Source organism: Larus michahellis, chromosome 2 (assembly GCF_964199755.1).
Source record: "Larus michahellis chromosome 2, bLarMic1.1, whole genome shotgun sequence".
Lineage (NCBI taxonomy): Eukaryota > Metazoa > Chordata > Aves > Charadriiformes > Laridae > Larus > Larus michahellis.
This window is the reverse complement of record NC_133897.1, coordinates 52,833,269-52,848,086: the sequence shown is the minus strand read 5'-3', so window position 1 is coordinate 52,848,086 and position 14,818 is coordinate 52,833,269. Positions and strand designations below refer to the sequence as shown.

Below are 14,818 nucleotides of genomic sequence, written 5' to 3'. Positions count from 1 at the left end.
TATCCTAGCAGCTCAGAACTCTTCAGATGTTTTACTTTATATAATCTTAGAAGTTCTATATTCTATACTTCAGGCACTCAGAGAATGAGCATGAAAGCACCTATACGGGAGGAATGTCACAAGTTTAAGCAGAATACTTACTCTGTGCCGCTTTCAACCATTTGTGTTAGGAGGGAAATGCCATCTAGGTTTATAAATTCTTGGGCAAATGTAATATCCCGTGAGTAGTTGGCTAAGTCTTTCAGTGCTTCTAACTTCGCATCCATACTAGAAGACTGGATCCTCTCATGGAGCTGCTGTGCATTTTGAGCCTAAAAGAGAAACAAAACATACAAAAGAAAAACAACAAAAAAGCTTTAGTTACAATGGCAATAATGAATAAAACATTAGGGCAAGCAGGAACAATGGTCGTGTTTAATATTAATGATACTTAACACTTGTATACTCAGAAATTATTAAGTAGCTCACACACAAATTACTTTTGTAGAAGTATATTATGCATGTATTACTCCATTATTACCTATATAGCTATTTGGATTGTTGCAGAATCATAAGCTGAGCAATGGATAGATATCCCATTATCTCAAGCAAAATGTAAGCATTACTAAAGACAGCCTTTGGCTTGAACAGCTTGTGTGTCATATCAATAAAAGTAGGAATGAAAATAAAACAAATTGCATCGGACAATCTCAGTATAACGATGTCAGCACTTTTTTTTTTTTCCTGTCAACGCTTACTCAGTTTACGCACTTCTCATGACCTTTAACAACAAAGACCATATACAGTCCTAATCAGGTTCTATCAGTGGAGACCAACTTCAGGGCTTCTGCTCCTTCCTCCCCCTCTTCCTTTTGTTCACAATCAATTCAAAACCTCACATACTCTCTTACAAGGAGCATAGGAATAATTACTTCCCACATAATAGTATGATATTATCACTCTACATCTTTATGCAAGTTCAATATCCACATATATTAGGCTATTCTGCCCATTAATGCTTCAAATACAGGATGAGACGGCGAAATCCACAATGAACACTGATGATAAAAAGCTAAAAGGATATTTAAATAATGCATACTAAATTGTTCTCTCTCTTTAGCCATACAAATACTTTTAAAATACATCTCACGTTTTCAATTTGATGCTTTCACTTACCTGAACACAATACGCAAAAGCTCCAGTTAATAGCTAGTTAGCCAATACTCTTCTTAGAAAAATAATCCTCCTCACTATATACAGATACTTGCAAAATTCAATTTCCTACAACTCACTTCTTACATGCACCGAATGAAAGGTGAATGAGAAGCTATGTGTCACTAGGAAACCAAATTAATGGCAAATTTTGCTGAGAGTTATTTTCTCTGAGATTATGCTTATTCTTTCTCAGTCAGAGAAGAAAAATAGAAGAAAAGGCTGTGCTGACAGGCAATTCCTTTTCATTTCAAGTAATGAAAATACTCTTCACAGAGATGGTCATCTCTGCAGATCAGGATTCTGAGACAAGTAGACATTTTTAGTGCAAGTCAACATTTAAACAGGGAACACAGGAAAAAGCACCACCATGTTGTTACAGATAGAGCTTCCTATCTACATAACTCTGATTGCTTCACAAACATTAATAAATTAAATGTCCCAATATCCTCCAAGATCAGCAAGGTTTGTTACTTGCAAATTTTTACAAAGAAAAACTAATGCATGGTCTCCAGTCAGCTTTTGGCCATAACCTACATGGTGAGGAGCACACACAAGGAGGAAATTATCTTCTAGTTATTATGATCGTAGTTAACATCTTCAGTTAAGACAGCATTGAAAAGAAACAGAGTATCTTTAGTCCTGAGCTTTTCTGTGCCTTAAATATTGGGTTGTACAGCCATAGCAGTTACATTATCTATAAAAAGGCAGAATCCTGTCATCCAAAAGCTCTTTCTGCCACCCTAAGTTACCTGCTTTACCAATAGGTTTGAGTCATAATGGGGAAACAATGGCTTATACAATCTCTCCGTATCAGCAATGCTTGTCCAAACAGTACTAAAACAATATTCTCTCAAGCAGCTGGTAGGCTAACCCATTTGCCAACACCCATGGAAGAAATTAAAATAGATCCCACTAACTTCCAACTTCCAGGATAACCCCAGAATACTTCCTCCAACCCTTTCCCTTCTTCAGAGCAGCTGAAGGACATTTTGCTAAAGTACTCTTGTACAATCAGCTACAAAAATTCAGAGCAACCACTATTACTACCTGAACCAGAAGTTCAACAGCCAACTCCGACCTCACCAAATGACCTCCTTCATTGAGCTGTTTCTACTCTAGACTCCCCACTATAACAACTCAGGAAGACTCAGAGATGCAAAGCATCCTCAAAACATTATTCTTTCTCAGAATACATGCAATGTCTGAATTCCTGCCCACCTCAGAAAAGAAACGCTTCGTAAAAATCTTCAATACTGCCACGGCAGCTCCATGCCCCTGACTTTGGGAATGGTTGCTCAGATTTAACCTCCAACTCATGAAGATCTGTGCACGTGCCTTCTTCCATCTGCCATGGTTCTGGGAAGTCACCACCCCCATCTGCCTACTGAAAGATAGAGTTCTTCCAGCTTTCCATGGCAAGCAGGTCTTCTGAAAGCTCCTGGAGACTTAGTGAAAATTAAACAAATAGGAAAAATGAACAACACACCTGTTTCACTGTGAGTGAGAAGCTCCCCTGAGCTGCTCAACCAGTAAGTCTACGTGGGCAGAAGTTGGGCAGCAGAGCTGTGGCCAAACAGATGGGGACTGTAATGACCCGTGTAGCACAGCAGCAAGCAGGAAAAAACAAGTAGAGCCAGGAGAACATCCTCTTCCAAACCCCTTCAGATCACACCTACAGCTGCTGTGTAAACAACGCCTCATCTTCGTACATATTAACAACAGACTACTAATGGTCAAGTTCACCCTTACTCTTGAGGACAGATTCCTGCCAGCAGCATAAACATCTGGGGCTGGTGAAATGCTGCTGCCATCCTAGCATGAATCAATACCAAGCATGGAAAGAGCTAACCATACCTCTCACCAAAACTGAGAACACCAGTACAGGGACATGCATTAACAGCTCCCCTACACTGCAGAACAGCAGCACGAGCGGGACCAACCGATCGACAGAGATATGTTAATCCTGTTTCCTCTCAAGTCAGTGAGAGCTTTGAAATTCAGCACACTAAAACGAAAATATAATCTTAGATCAGAGACAGCTTAGTCCCCTCTACAGAGCACAAAAATCTATAAAGCAATGTCTCTGGGATACGAAAGTGGTTCAGCTGTGTTTTAAAACATAAAAGTGAGCTTACTTACATCATAGGCTTTATCTGACTATGCCAATGTGAATGCCCCATCTGCAAAGTTTCTACACAGCTGTACTTTTCCTACATTAAACAAGTTTTGCGAGACACTGCATCCAATAAACCTTGCTCCTTCTACTATCGGAAGAGAAAAGAATTGATAATGGCACAGCAGACCTTGATTAAAGGGGTAAACAAATATTTGTTTCAGCAAGAGTGCTGGTACATGTCCCACTGGAAACATGGCCAAAAGTAACGTTGGCTGTTGCCATCACAAGTGCCTGATGGGTGAAAATCCTGCTTCAGTGAATACCGTGCAGTTCTCACAAGCCTCCTAGTTCTTGTTGCCATAGCACTCATACGTGCTTATGGAATGTACAGCTCACTTATAACTGCATTAAAAAATGAAACCCAGATGAAATATGCTCCAAGTGCTTACCAGGGAGCTATTTTAATGATTTACAATCCACCGGTGGATGGACAGACAGCACAGCTCATTAAAGCAACAGTAGAGCTAGCTGCCACATCTCTGCTCTTATTGAAATATCATTCAGGTAAGAACAAATAAATATATAAAATCTGCCCAACTGAGAACCGTTATAAGGGAATTAACAGAAACAAGGCTGTTCAACTAAATGAAAGACAGCATTAACTGCTCTCCTGTTTAGAAAGGGCGGAAGACAGGAAGCTTGTAAAACATGTGCTGTTGGAGTCCCAGCATTTCAAAAGGCTGTCAAGAGGCATAAGCTGCATATCTAGTCTTAAATGACTTGCTCCAAGGACAGTAAGAAAGGTTGCCCTTAGGGAGCAGCAGTGCTTAAAAGGAGCCGCTTGATGAGATTGTCAGCTTAAAAAGAAAACTAATGACCTAAATCCAAGATGTGACTTGCTTAGAGACTCAAATAGCCATTTGGAGGTTAGGGATCCCAAGATCATCCTAACAAGGGATGCTACCGATCAAATTATCATTTCTTTGCCAATGAATACTTTGTGCAAACTTTGAAAGCAACTTATTACCCAGACATAGACAGGGTTTCTGTACAGAATACAAAATACAGTGAGCCAGGGCAGGAGGGAGGACACAGATTCCAAATGCAACCACCAACAAACATTAATGTGCTATGGAAGAAATTTGAACCATTGATTTAAACTGCTGTTTTGCCATTATGTAATCAGTTTTCTTCTTTATCCTTTACAGAAAGCAAATAAAATAAAATACAAGTGTTTTGGTCTCCCCTGTAGATAAGTTAGTCACATTATTCAACTTTCTGCTAGAAAAAGGGCATACAGACCATGAGCAACTATGGAATACAGTTCTGTACTAACCATACAGGTGCATTTCTGTGGTTTAATTTGAATCACTCAGTGTTGAAACTGCTGCTTTTTCCTGGCTTGTTACTGCCGCTTCACCTACACCTGCATATACGTCAGAAAGCGATGGAGGAGTGGACACATTACATAAGCGTCGTTAAATGCAAACCCGATTCAACAGACCCCGCAAGGCTGAGTAGCCTCTAATGCCAGGCAAGCAATGAGATTACCTTTTAATTAGTAGAGACATTAATTGCTAACATTTTCACATTAACACACAAGCACAATTTCTACATCCAAAGCCCTGTACAAATGTAATACACAGAGCAGTCCTATGCTATCACCATAAGCAATTCAGGAGGCAGAAGCAGGAATAGGGAAATGGTCATGTCTAGAGTCGCATGCTCAATCAACGATAAAAGCATTACAGATGCATAGCCATATGTATTATGTAAATATGCTTAAAATAAGTTTATGTTTATCAGTAGCCAGTTATGAATGCTTGAGAAGCAATTTTCCCTCTTGCTGCATTCGAAACAATCCTTTTTGCTTACTATTGAAAATAAGCCTTTGGAAAACTGAAAACATGAGATTAACCTTTTATCTAGAAAAAGACAACAACCAACTCCACTTCCCAAATCTTCCTCTTGTACGATGAGCAGACAAATATAAAAGTGGCTCATTGACTTCCACAGTCAGTGCTCCTGGTATAGGGTTCAATAACAACTAATTCACCATTACATAATAAACATAATCACAATCATAGGCTGGACCTGCAAATATTTATGCATTTACTGAATTTCAAGAAATTAAGTCAGTTGAACATATGTTAAAGCAATTGTAGATCAAAGATTATAGACCAGATCCCTAAACTTTTACTCAAAGATAGAGGATTCAGATGCTTAAAGTAGAAATAGGTTAAAAAAACCTCTACACTTCTTTGTCTGTGTAGATCACATATAAATAAAAAAACACATTGCTCACAGCTGTAAAAGCATTCGGGAAAACACCATGATGACTGTTAATGAACGCACCTATTTACATGATTGCTCATGCTAGAAATGCTAATACAGCTGCCTACAAACAACTTAAAGGTTTGAGAACTCAGCCAGTCTCCAACCAGAGGATCAAAGAAAAACCATCCACAAAAGCAAATGATCAGGCACCGTAAATACCACACTAGAAAAGGCTACCCGTTTACTCAACTTTTAAGGCATACAGCTCATGAGCAAGACATGGTTTTTAAGTGCCCAAGAAGCTACTTTCAAATAAAGAGTGAGTGCTCAAATAATCAGTTCTGTTTGAAAATTATTAAATAAAATAAATATATAAATAAATAAATAAAGAGCGAAGTTCCTTCAGTTTAATTTTCCCAACATTTTAGCATCCTTTCAAAATGATTAGCTATTTGAACAAGGCTTTGCAGGATCTGATCAAAGGAGCCTGCAGTTGCGCACACTGAAAGAATGGACCGTGCTTGCTGCGTTGCAGGACACGACTGTCCTTTTGGAACAGTCTCACACTTGAGAGAAATTACAGCTCATTTATACACCTACTCACCATCCACTGGAATACGGGTATCACAAAATAGACAATAGCAATCTGGCATTTCAAATGCCACATATGTTCAAATACAACTGAATGTTGCGTAAGGAACTTTTGATGAGTCCCTTCAGAAATGCAAATGGACAAAGGGGGAAAACAGGTCATGGAAAACTGCAAAAACGCAAACAGCACAAAGAATTGTTGAGAAAGATGATAGGAGAGGTTAAAAATAAGTAAGAAAGATGATATAAGAACAAAGATAATATGAGAGAAATTCAATCTGTACTCAAGTTACCTAGGAAACAGAGTGTCTCTGTGGTGAGTGGTTTATAGAAGAAAAAAATAGCATTGTTTAGAAAAAACAGCCTGTCAGAGAATGGCACAAACTTAGCAAACAGACCTACAGAAACAAAGAGGCAGTTGAAATTCCCACCAGGCCTAACGACTGGCGTTTGCAAAGTTTTAACTTATAGAAGTTTAAAATAGACACGTTGTAAATCTCTGAAAGGCAAGCATTTACAATGGATTTAGCAGTGCACCATAACTGCAGTTTTGCCCTTGCAATCTTAGCAGTGATTTTCAGAAAAAGATCCCTAGATATGCACACAAAATAATGTAAATCTGAGATTAAAATAGAGTATTTAACATTTAGATTTGTGGAGTTAGATTTAGAAATCCTAATTTTAAAAAGCCAACCCAAAAATGCTGTTTTACTACTTCTAGATAAAACTACCTTTTTTTCCCCTCCCATCTTTTAATCTTTAATAGTCCCTCCTCCAGGTACATGAGAAATACACAATTTGAGGCTGATGACAACAGAACTCAAAAAGATCGCATTTCATCCTTCTCACCCCATTTTTAATGACTCGCAGCATGCAATTGTGAATGGGTATAGCCAGACTACTGGCTGTCATGGTAATAAACTTCATTAAAATTAAGAACTAGAAAATCTTTTTGAGTTCATGCAGCCCTCAGAACTGGTCAAAAAGATTCCTCTCAACTCTTCAAGGAAAAAAGTTTCCTCAAAAGATTTGTGAAGTTCAGGACAGATTTTTTATTTATTTATTTATTTATTTTTGCCCACAATAGGCAGGAAGTAGGCAGCTCAGGACCCTCTGGACCTACATGGACACATCCCAGACACTGCATAATCTGTACGTGGGTCCTCTTAATTTCTCTCAATCTTCCTCTCCTGCGTTTCTAATTTCTCCACCTCTTCAAAGAGCATTTTTGGTGTGATTTTCTGAGGGAAAGGGGAAATAGGTTCAGCTTTATACTGATGTAGGATAGATAAAGCAGGGGGGAAAATTTCAGAATCTTAGTATTTTCACAGGATGAGAAAAACATTTCCCACCCAGCTCTAGCAGCTAGGAAAGTATCTTTCCCATTTTGCAGGAGTATATCATGCAGTCTGTTCTTCACATTATCTCCTCCAACTACTGTTGCTCTCATATAGAATATCAGAGGAAAAATGGAAACAGATGGCCTGTTAGCTTTTTAGGGTAAAAGACAAGCGTTGTGTGGGTCATCAGTCTAAAAACCACAGCTTGGAAGCCTTTAATCTATCTATTTTAGGTAACTCTATGATGACCACTTCGACAGTACCTTAAAAGCAAAGATACTATTGTAGGGTGGGAACACGCAGATCTTTATTTTATATGTATTTTAAGAATACAAATACTCTCTAATCTGACAAAAAACAATCCAGTCCTTCAAAACCTCCTTCCTAGCCACCTCCCTGATTCTGGGAAAATGCTAACAAAAACTTCTTTAAAACATCAGAAAATTGGAAAAGAAGCACTGGTTCAGGGATAAATATCAATACTGAAGACTAGAAAGTAGACTGGCTTTCTGTCTTCCAACAGGACGTCTGAGTCATAACTGCAGGTCAGTGCCAGAATGGTCCATAACTTGGTAGGTAACAGGTAATACCTCATTTTCCTAAGGATCCCTGTCTTGGTTGACTGACCCTAAGGCAAATCACCAAAGAAACAGAACAAGCAGAAGAGAGTCTTATGGAAAGCCCCACCTTCCTGCCCATCGGTATTAGCAGAAAGCATTTAAAAATCAAAAAATTGTCTTTTGTAGGTCACATTTCTAACTACGCAAGTGATCATGAAGACAGACAGACAGCCATTTCCACAGATCAGTCGCAGCACCGCCTCTCTTCAGTTTTGCACGGTGCAACCGGTTGTGGATTTTGAGACAGGGAAGGATAACGTGAGTCATCTCATGCTGTCACTCCATGCTGTGGTTACACAGAAGAATAATGCAGTGCGTTTGGACCACATTGATTCTTGACAAATCACAGATGTTGTTTTGACTTCATGAGATCCTAAGTCTGGGCAGCAGATAGCCCTTTTGCAGTGGAGTGGATATTTGTCCTTAAGAAGTCTCAAAAGTTAGGAGAAGCTGGTGCTGGTGCTGCCTGTCTCTGAGGAAGTTCCACCAAATAGGGTTTACTTCACCAGCAAGTGGTTTCCCCATGTACAAGGCTGTTCTGGTGACGTATGGCAGGAGACTCGAGAGTCACATAGACTCTGACAGAGCCATGGTCTTAAACTGTTGTTTATTCTTATGACTGCAAAGCTCTCTATATAATGACCACTGAAAAAAATGATGGAGGAGAATGGAAATCTCTTGTCTTTGCCCAGCTGGCTGCTGCTTAGAAGTGCTTTCTGTTAAGAAGCTACACTCCTGTAGATTAATATTGCAGTTATTAAAAAACTTGAGGCATGTATATGTTTCCATATCGGCTTCTTCAATTTTCACTTATACACAAACCTGAGTACAAATTCAGTCACCTCCTAAATCCAATATAAGCTATCATCAGGTTAAGCAGGCTGGGGAGGAGTGGAAAAGTACATGATGCCTGGAGAACCTGGGAAGTTAGTAACAACATAACATTTCTCTGTTTCTTTACTTTGAGCCTAGGCTCGACTTGCTGAAAAGCAATCCATCCAAAAACATACCCATAAACTCTTCTAGATAGAAGTCTTCACATTTGATGGCAGTAACTGACTCCACTCTTAACAGCTTCAACAGAAGCCAAAAGTTGAACAACCACAACTTCATCTTGCCCGTTCAAATGAGCTGCAGTACAGGGTGGCAGAGTTTGGCCAGAAGAATGCTTTGAATCTGCAGATGCTAGAACGCCACCATGAAGAGGCAAACCATTTTAATGGCATGCTACATTTGTCAGCAAGGAAATGGGATTGCTGCTGCCTTAGACATACATCTTCGGGGACTAATAGTGGCTTTCAGCATGTGGCAACAGTAGTGCTCAACTCAGCAGGAAAACAGGCCATTACAAGGCAATCAGCAACTCTGCCGTGCTGTTTGAGGAGCTGGCAGGGAGGTGGCGTTGGGAAAAAAAAAAAAAAATGAAAACAGTAAAATCTCAACATTACAGTTGTTGCTCGCTCAATAGAAACGCAGAGAGCAGGAAAGCTCTGACCTGAGTTGCCCAGCAGAGCTCTCCACGATTCAACTCCCAGCTTCTCCTCTTGGCTCTGAGCTCTGGGGCAGAAAAGGAGCACTTGAGTGAGGCTGCAGTGCCACCATGGACACAGAGGTATCTTGGACATGAACGCTGTTTCCAGTAGGAGAGAAGTGAGAGACAAAAAACACCCAGTTGTGCCAACCCTATCACCAAATGTCACTCAGAGATACCACCCCTGCACCCAAAACTCAAAAAAAAGGGAACAACACATACAGACCTCTTGTGACCACACCATCATCCTCCTTTGCAGGGGGATTGCAGGATACAGTGCGACTACAGCTTAAAAATACATACATCAGTTCACAATGATTTACTAATCAAATCTTCACTTTGAAGGGAGAGAAGGAAAGAACAATAACTCACTGGAGATGTTGTTAATCGAAGGATGGCTCCATTTTTTATTTCATTACGATTCTGAAAGAGAAAAATCCAAAACGTTTTATTTAAGACTCACATAAAAAAATGGAACATGCGTTGATCAGAATGCCACACTAAACCAGCAACAGTACTTTCCCCTGTGCGCATGCAAAAGCTTCCCTCTCTCATACATGAGCTAACATCTATACAGTATTTTCCCCACAAATGCATACTAACATTAGCTTCAAGAAATAGGTGGCTGTTCACATGATATTTGACAAATCTGAACCCTTTCAAGAATGACTTCATGTTTTTCAAAGTTTAGCTTCCACTGGCAACTTCTAAATATTTCTTTGAAATATACTGTCCATGGTGTCTGGCTCTGGGATTGTGCTACATAGTTGAGGAGTTCGTAAGTTTGCTGAAACCTGTCATTAAACATCTGCAGGATTTAAAATTTATCCCACTGGCTCTCCATTTTCTATAACAAGAACATGCTGACTTAAACCACTGGAACCAACCCGCTGAGCTCTGCCACCACGACTTTGCATTCTCCCTCAAAGTGAAAAAAAAAGAAAAAAAAAAAAGGGCATTGCTGTTAGCAGTAAGCAAAGTTCAATCATGCCGTAAGTCATTCTCCTTCCCCGGCTGGCAGAAAGAGGCGGCATTAAGCAGTTTCTTTTGGTTAAGCTCACATAACGTGTCCAATTAAACTAAAGCTATGGGTAGATGAAAAAGCTGCCATGGCATAAGCTATGCTGTACGCTTACAGTATCCTCACAACTTTGTGGTCAATGCTCATGTGCATGGTCTTCCCCTGCGGTAAGTGTAGGGGAGCCTGCCTCTATTTCAACAAGCTTCCTCCTTTTCACCAGAGGTTAAGAGAATATGGTACCTACCCACAATGAACATACTAACAGGTACTGACTGTACACAGGGCAATGCACAGTCACAACTTCAAGGTTCAATAGCTTGTTCATAGGCCGTTACCCTCATTCATCAGTGGAATCAGAGGAATCCTCATCAGTTTGAGAGGTAAGAGATAATTTTGTTCTAAAGACTACACTGCAGGCTTTCTGTAGACTGGTGTTTATCCAAAAAAAAATGGAGGTGTACTTCTTCTCAAGCAATTTTTCCCAAATTCATTTAATCCTTCTTGCTTCCATTCTGATACATCTCAAATCCAAAAATGCTAAAAACAGTATAAATCTTCCCTGAAACCAGGTCAAGTAGTCCCAAAATAAAACTCTAGTACATTGTCTCTTTATTGATACCCAAGTCCTCTGCGGGATTGGTTCTAGCTATATGCAAGATCATCCTCCACCCACAAACATTTCTTCACTTTAACTGAAATAATTGAAGTGCCAGACATCACAGGGGGTACAAGGGAGAAGCTTTTTTACAGCATCTTTGCTTACATATGCACATAACTCATCTCAGCCCTTAGCAGTCTTCTCCTGCCAGAACAGCCCCAGGGAGGCAAGCCAGGCTCTACTTAAGAGAGGAGCAAAAAAGGGTGAGCAGCTAAGTACAGGGTGACTTCCCACAGCACTAACAAAGCGCCACAGTTTCTCCTCCCGTAGCAAAACAGCACCAGACCCAGCTGTGTCTCATCACATCTAAACAATCTGTATGAAGTGGGAATAGTGCATTTGTGTGGTTTAATCTAAATCGGCGTTGAAACAAACTCACTTTGCAAACAGTTGTGGTGGCTTAAACTGTTACCACCTCCTGGATCTGTGGAACTGAATAAAAGTAATTGCTTTAGGACAGACAGTCAGCATTAGGTTAAATCTGCCTCCATCGACAGCTTAGGCTAAGGCAAGGACCTCTGCTGCATCAGGCCAGAGAACACGCATGCACACAGGGCTCCATCAGTTTTACTTGGCATGTAGCAAAACCCAGCATGCAGCAATATTAAAAACAGTTCGGGAATCAGACAACACTTAAACAACTTAAACCGAACCAATCACATTCACAAGTGAAAGTTCACTGATATCAAAATATTGGAGCTAAGTAAATAGACTGTTCTTAAACATAAGAGCACCCACACAGGCGTATTTTTTTTCCAGCAGCATAACTTTAGGCTCAAACTTTCTCACATTTCCTGCTCTAATTAACATGAACTATCAAATCAGATGTACAAATTACTTCGTGGTTTAACAAGTTAAGTCACTTCATCTGTGCCACCATAAGCATCTCTGCAAACACTCTAGTCTATTGCAAACGTGAGGTACCAGGTTTTGCGTGGGAAGGCTACACCACGGTCTTCAGAAGGTCCAAGGAGTTTGTTGAACGGCGGAGCACTAGCGCACGGTGGGGTGCATCCCTCACCGCCCTCCTGCCTGCGTGCTCCCTCTTCTACTTTGCACCAGCTCTGACACTGGACAGACCTGTTTGAGGGTCTAATCTCACTAACCTGGCTGAAAGCAGCCCGGGCAGGAAAAAGAGGAGTTTTCTGTCAGGTTACTAAACAGACACAAGCTCTGCAAGGGTTGAGCACCAGTGCTAACCCAGGAAAGATGGCAGAATCACATCTTTGGGAGCAGGGAAGGAATAGGGGTAAAGAGACAGGGGAAGCATGAGGAGGAATCATATCTTCCCTTTCTGGGAGCAGCAAGCTGTCAACCACAGCCCAAATTACAGTATTTCGCAGTTGCTTCAGGCTGAAATGATGCTCCCCAGTTTGTTCAACTACGGTAGTATTGTCACAAGCTGAAACCTCAACCCATAAAAAAGTTTGGCTTAACCTGGTATACTCTCTACAGTGTCATGCATGCAGGTTAAAAAATAAACCTTTAATTACATAAGGACACATTGCATAGATTGAATCTACAACCAATCTACCAAGTGAAAAATACCTTGTTAAAAATACACTATTTCTCTATAGTCAGAGGAATTTAAAAACAAGTGGAAAACGGAAAGCCGACAACCTGGTTGAAGTTCAGATACCACATATAGATAGACAAGAGAAGTACTATTCTCCAGGGTGACCGTATGTCAGCAGGTTATATATAAAATAGCACAGGAAAAAGAACACACAGAGTACATAAAAGCATCACTGGAAGTTTCATTTAGGGTCTTTCTGTTTACTTATCAAGCCGAGTCTGAAACACCACAGCTTTCAGACTCAAAGTTGTGATGCCTGTCAGAGCCCACAGCGCACGAAGCACAAAGACCTTTCTCTCATCATGCCTGGCTCAGAGCAAAGTGCATACGCCTGCCCTATCCTGTAAATTCAATCACTGCTGTCACAAGAGATAGAGACCTCATCTTCAACTCCTGATGTAGACAAAGGCTTAATGAAAACTGCCCATGCCTTCTCTCTGAAAATATTCAAAGCATCAAGTCTCTAACGCAGCAGGCTAGCCAAAGCTTGAAAAGGGTTAGCTGTTCCCCAAGCAAAAATCCAATTTTGTTTATCCATTCTAAATAATGACTTAAGTGCCTACCAAGAAGCAGCATGTAAGCATACCATTAAGCCAAGAGGATTTCCTACATTAACTGTGTGATGCAGTAGTTGGCATGCCAGTTAACTTCAATTGCAACATTTACACACAGTTAATCTGCTTAGTATTAGGGACAGCATCCTGTGGATTTCTTTTCCAGGATAACAGAACGTCATTCCAACACAGCAGTCTGGCTTTGGCAATCATACTCATAAGCACCACTGCTATTCACGACAGTGTACGCCACCATCAAAACCCTCTTCCGAGACATTTCTGATTGTTTCTCAAGTGTGCGTCAGGTTTGTAGATATTGTTCGTGCTGTTGATCTGTGTTAGGGAAGCTTATTCCTGGGCAGAGAGGGAAGCAGTGAATCAGCACTATCCAAAATACCCCTACAAAAAACCTCCGTAACAAGAAAATAGAGTTGTTATAAATGTTACCTGGGACTAAGAAAGCAACTATATTATGAATACAAACAGGCCCCATTTACAATATTATATCTAGCAAGAGTCTACGCTCACTAGATTATTTTATTCTAATTGAGTAGGCAGTATTTGCAAGCATCATGCTGCTGCACGACACTTTCCAAGCCGAGTTTTCAATCAGACCAGTACTAACATGAAAACACATAAAGAACAAAACACAGCAGGAAGTAGAGGACACCTGGAGAGTTCGCCTTGTGTTCATGTCTTAGGGCCCTCTGACTTCCAACTCCAACAGCTGGAGCAACCCCAACCTACATTATCTGCCACCAGATTCTGTTCCTTCTCAAAGCTCTGCCTTTAACTTTGCCCAAAACACATGCAGGAGACTTGCATCTAAAAAGCAGGCCTCAAGCATTAACAGAGTCCACCAAACCATGGAGGGGGATGAAGGTACGTGAATTCGCTTTCAAAAAATCCTATCAAAACAGTCAAGCCACTTATTCAGAAGTTTGCTGGAGATACACTTTGGAAAACTTATAAAGCAAAACTAAAGTTTATTTTGCCATGTATTTGTCTTATAATTTTAATAATCTGTTATACCCAGCAAAATGCCTCAAGATCCAGCTCACTGTAACTGGTTGGAATGGAATGTTTTCTTAACATATTTGAGGAAGACCTACAAGCATTGGTTCCCATGGTTATAGCTCGCTCAGCACTATTCTTTAACTTTGACCAAACAGCTTCCTTCAGACTTCTCTAACTGGGCTAAAGAATAACAGCAAAGAAATCTAAAATTCTTCAAGTGTTTATATCATTATGTAATAGATTGTTCCCTGTTTCCATACTACTATTTTTTTATTACACCTTTCTCCAAATTGCACAAAACCAAAAAATTATGACTATGAAAT

At 40.2% G+C, this 14,818-nt stretch overlaps 1 protein-coding gene across 5 annotated transcripts in view; it reads right to left on the bottom strand.

Moving 5' to 3' along the window:
• Positions 1-14,818, bottom strand: part of ELMO1 (engulfment and cell motility 1) — a 311,733-nt gene that overhangs the window by 224,005 nt on the left and 72,910 nt on the right. For all 5 annotated transcript variants that reach the window (XM_074575423.1, XM_074575425.1, XM_074575424.1 and 2 more), the window contains 2 exons: positions 10,042-10,092; positions 142-311 (listed from right to left, as the gene is read on the bottom strand). In XM_074575423.1, the coding sequence (XP_074431524.1) occupies positions 142-311; positions 10,042-10,092 (221 nt within the window). The remainder of the gene's footprint in view (positions 1-141; positions 312-10,041; positions 10,093-14,818) is intronic.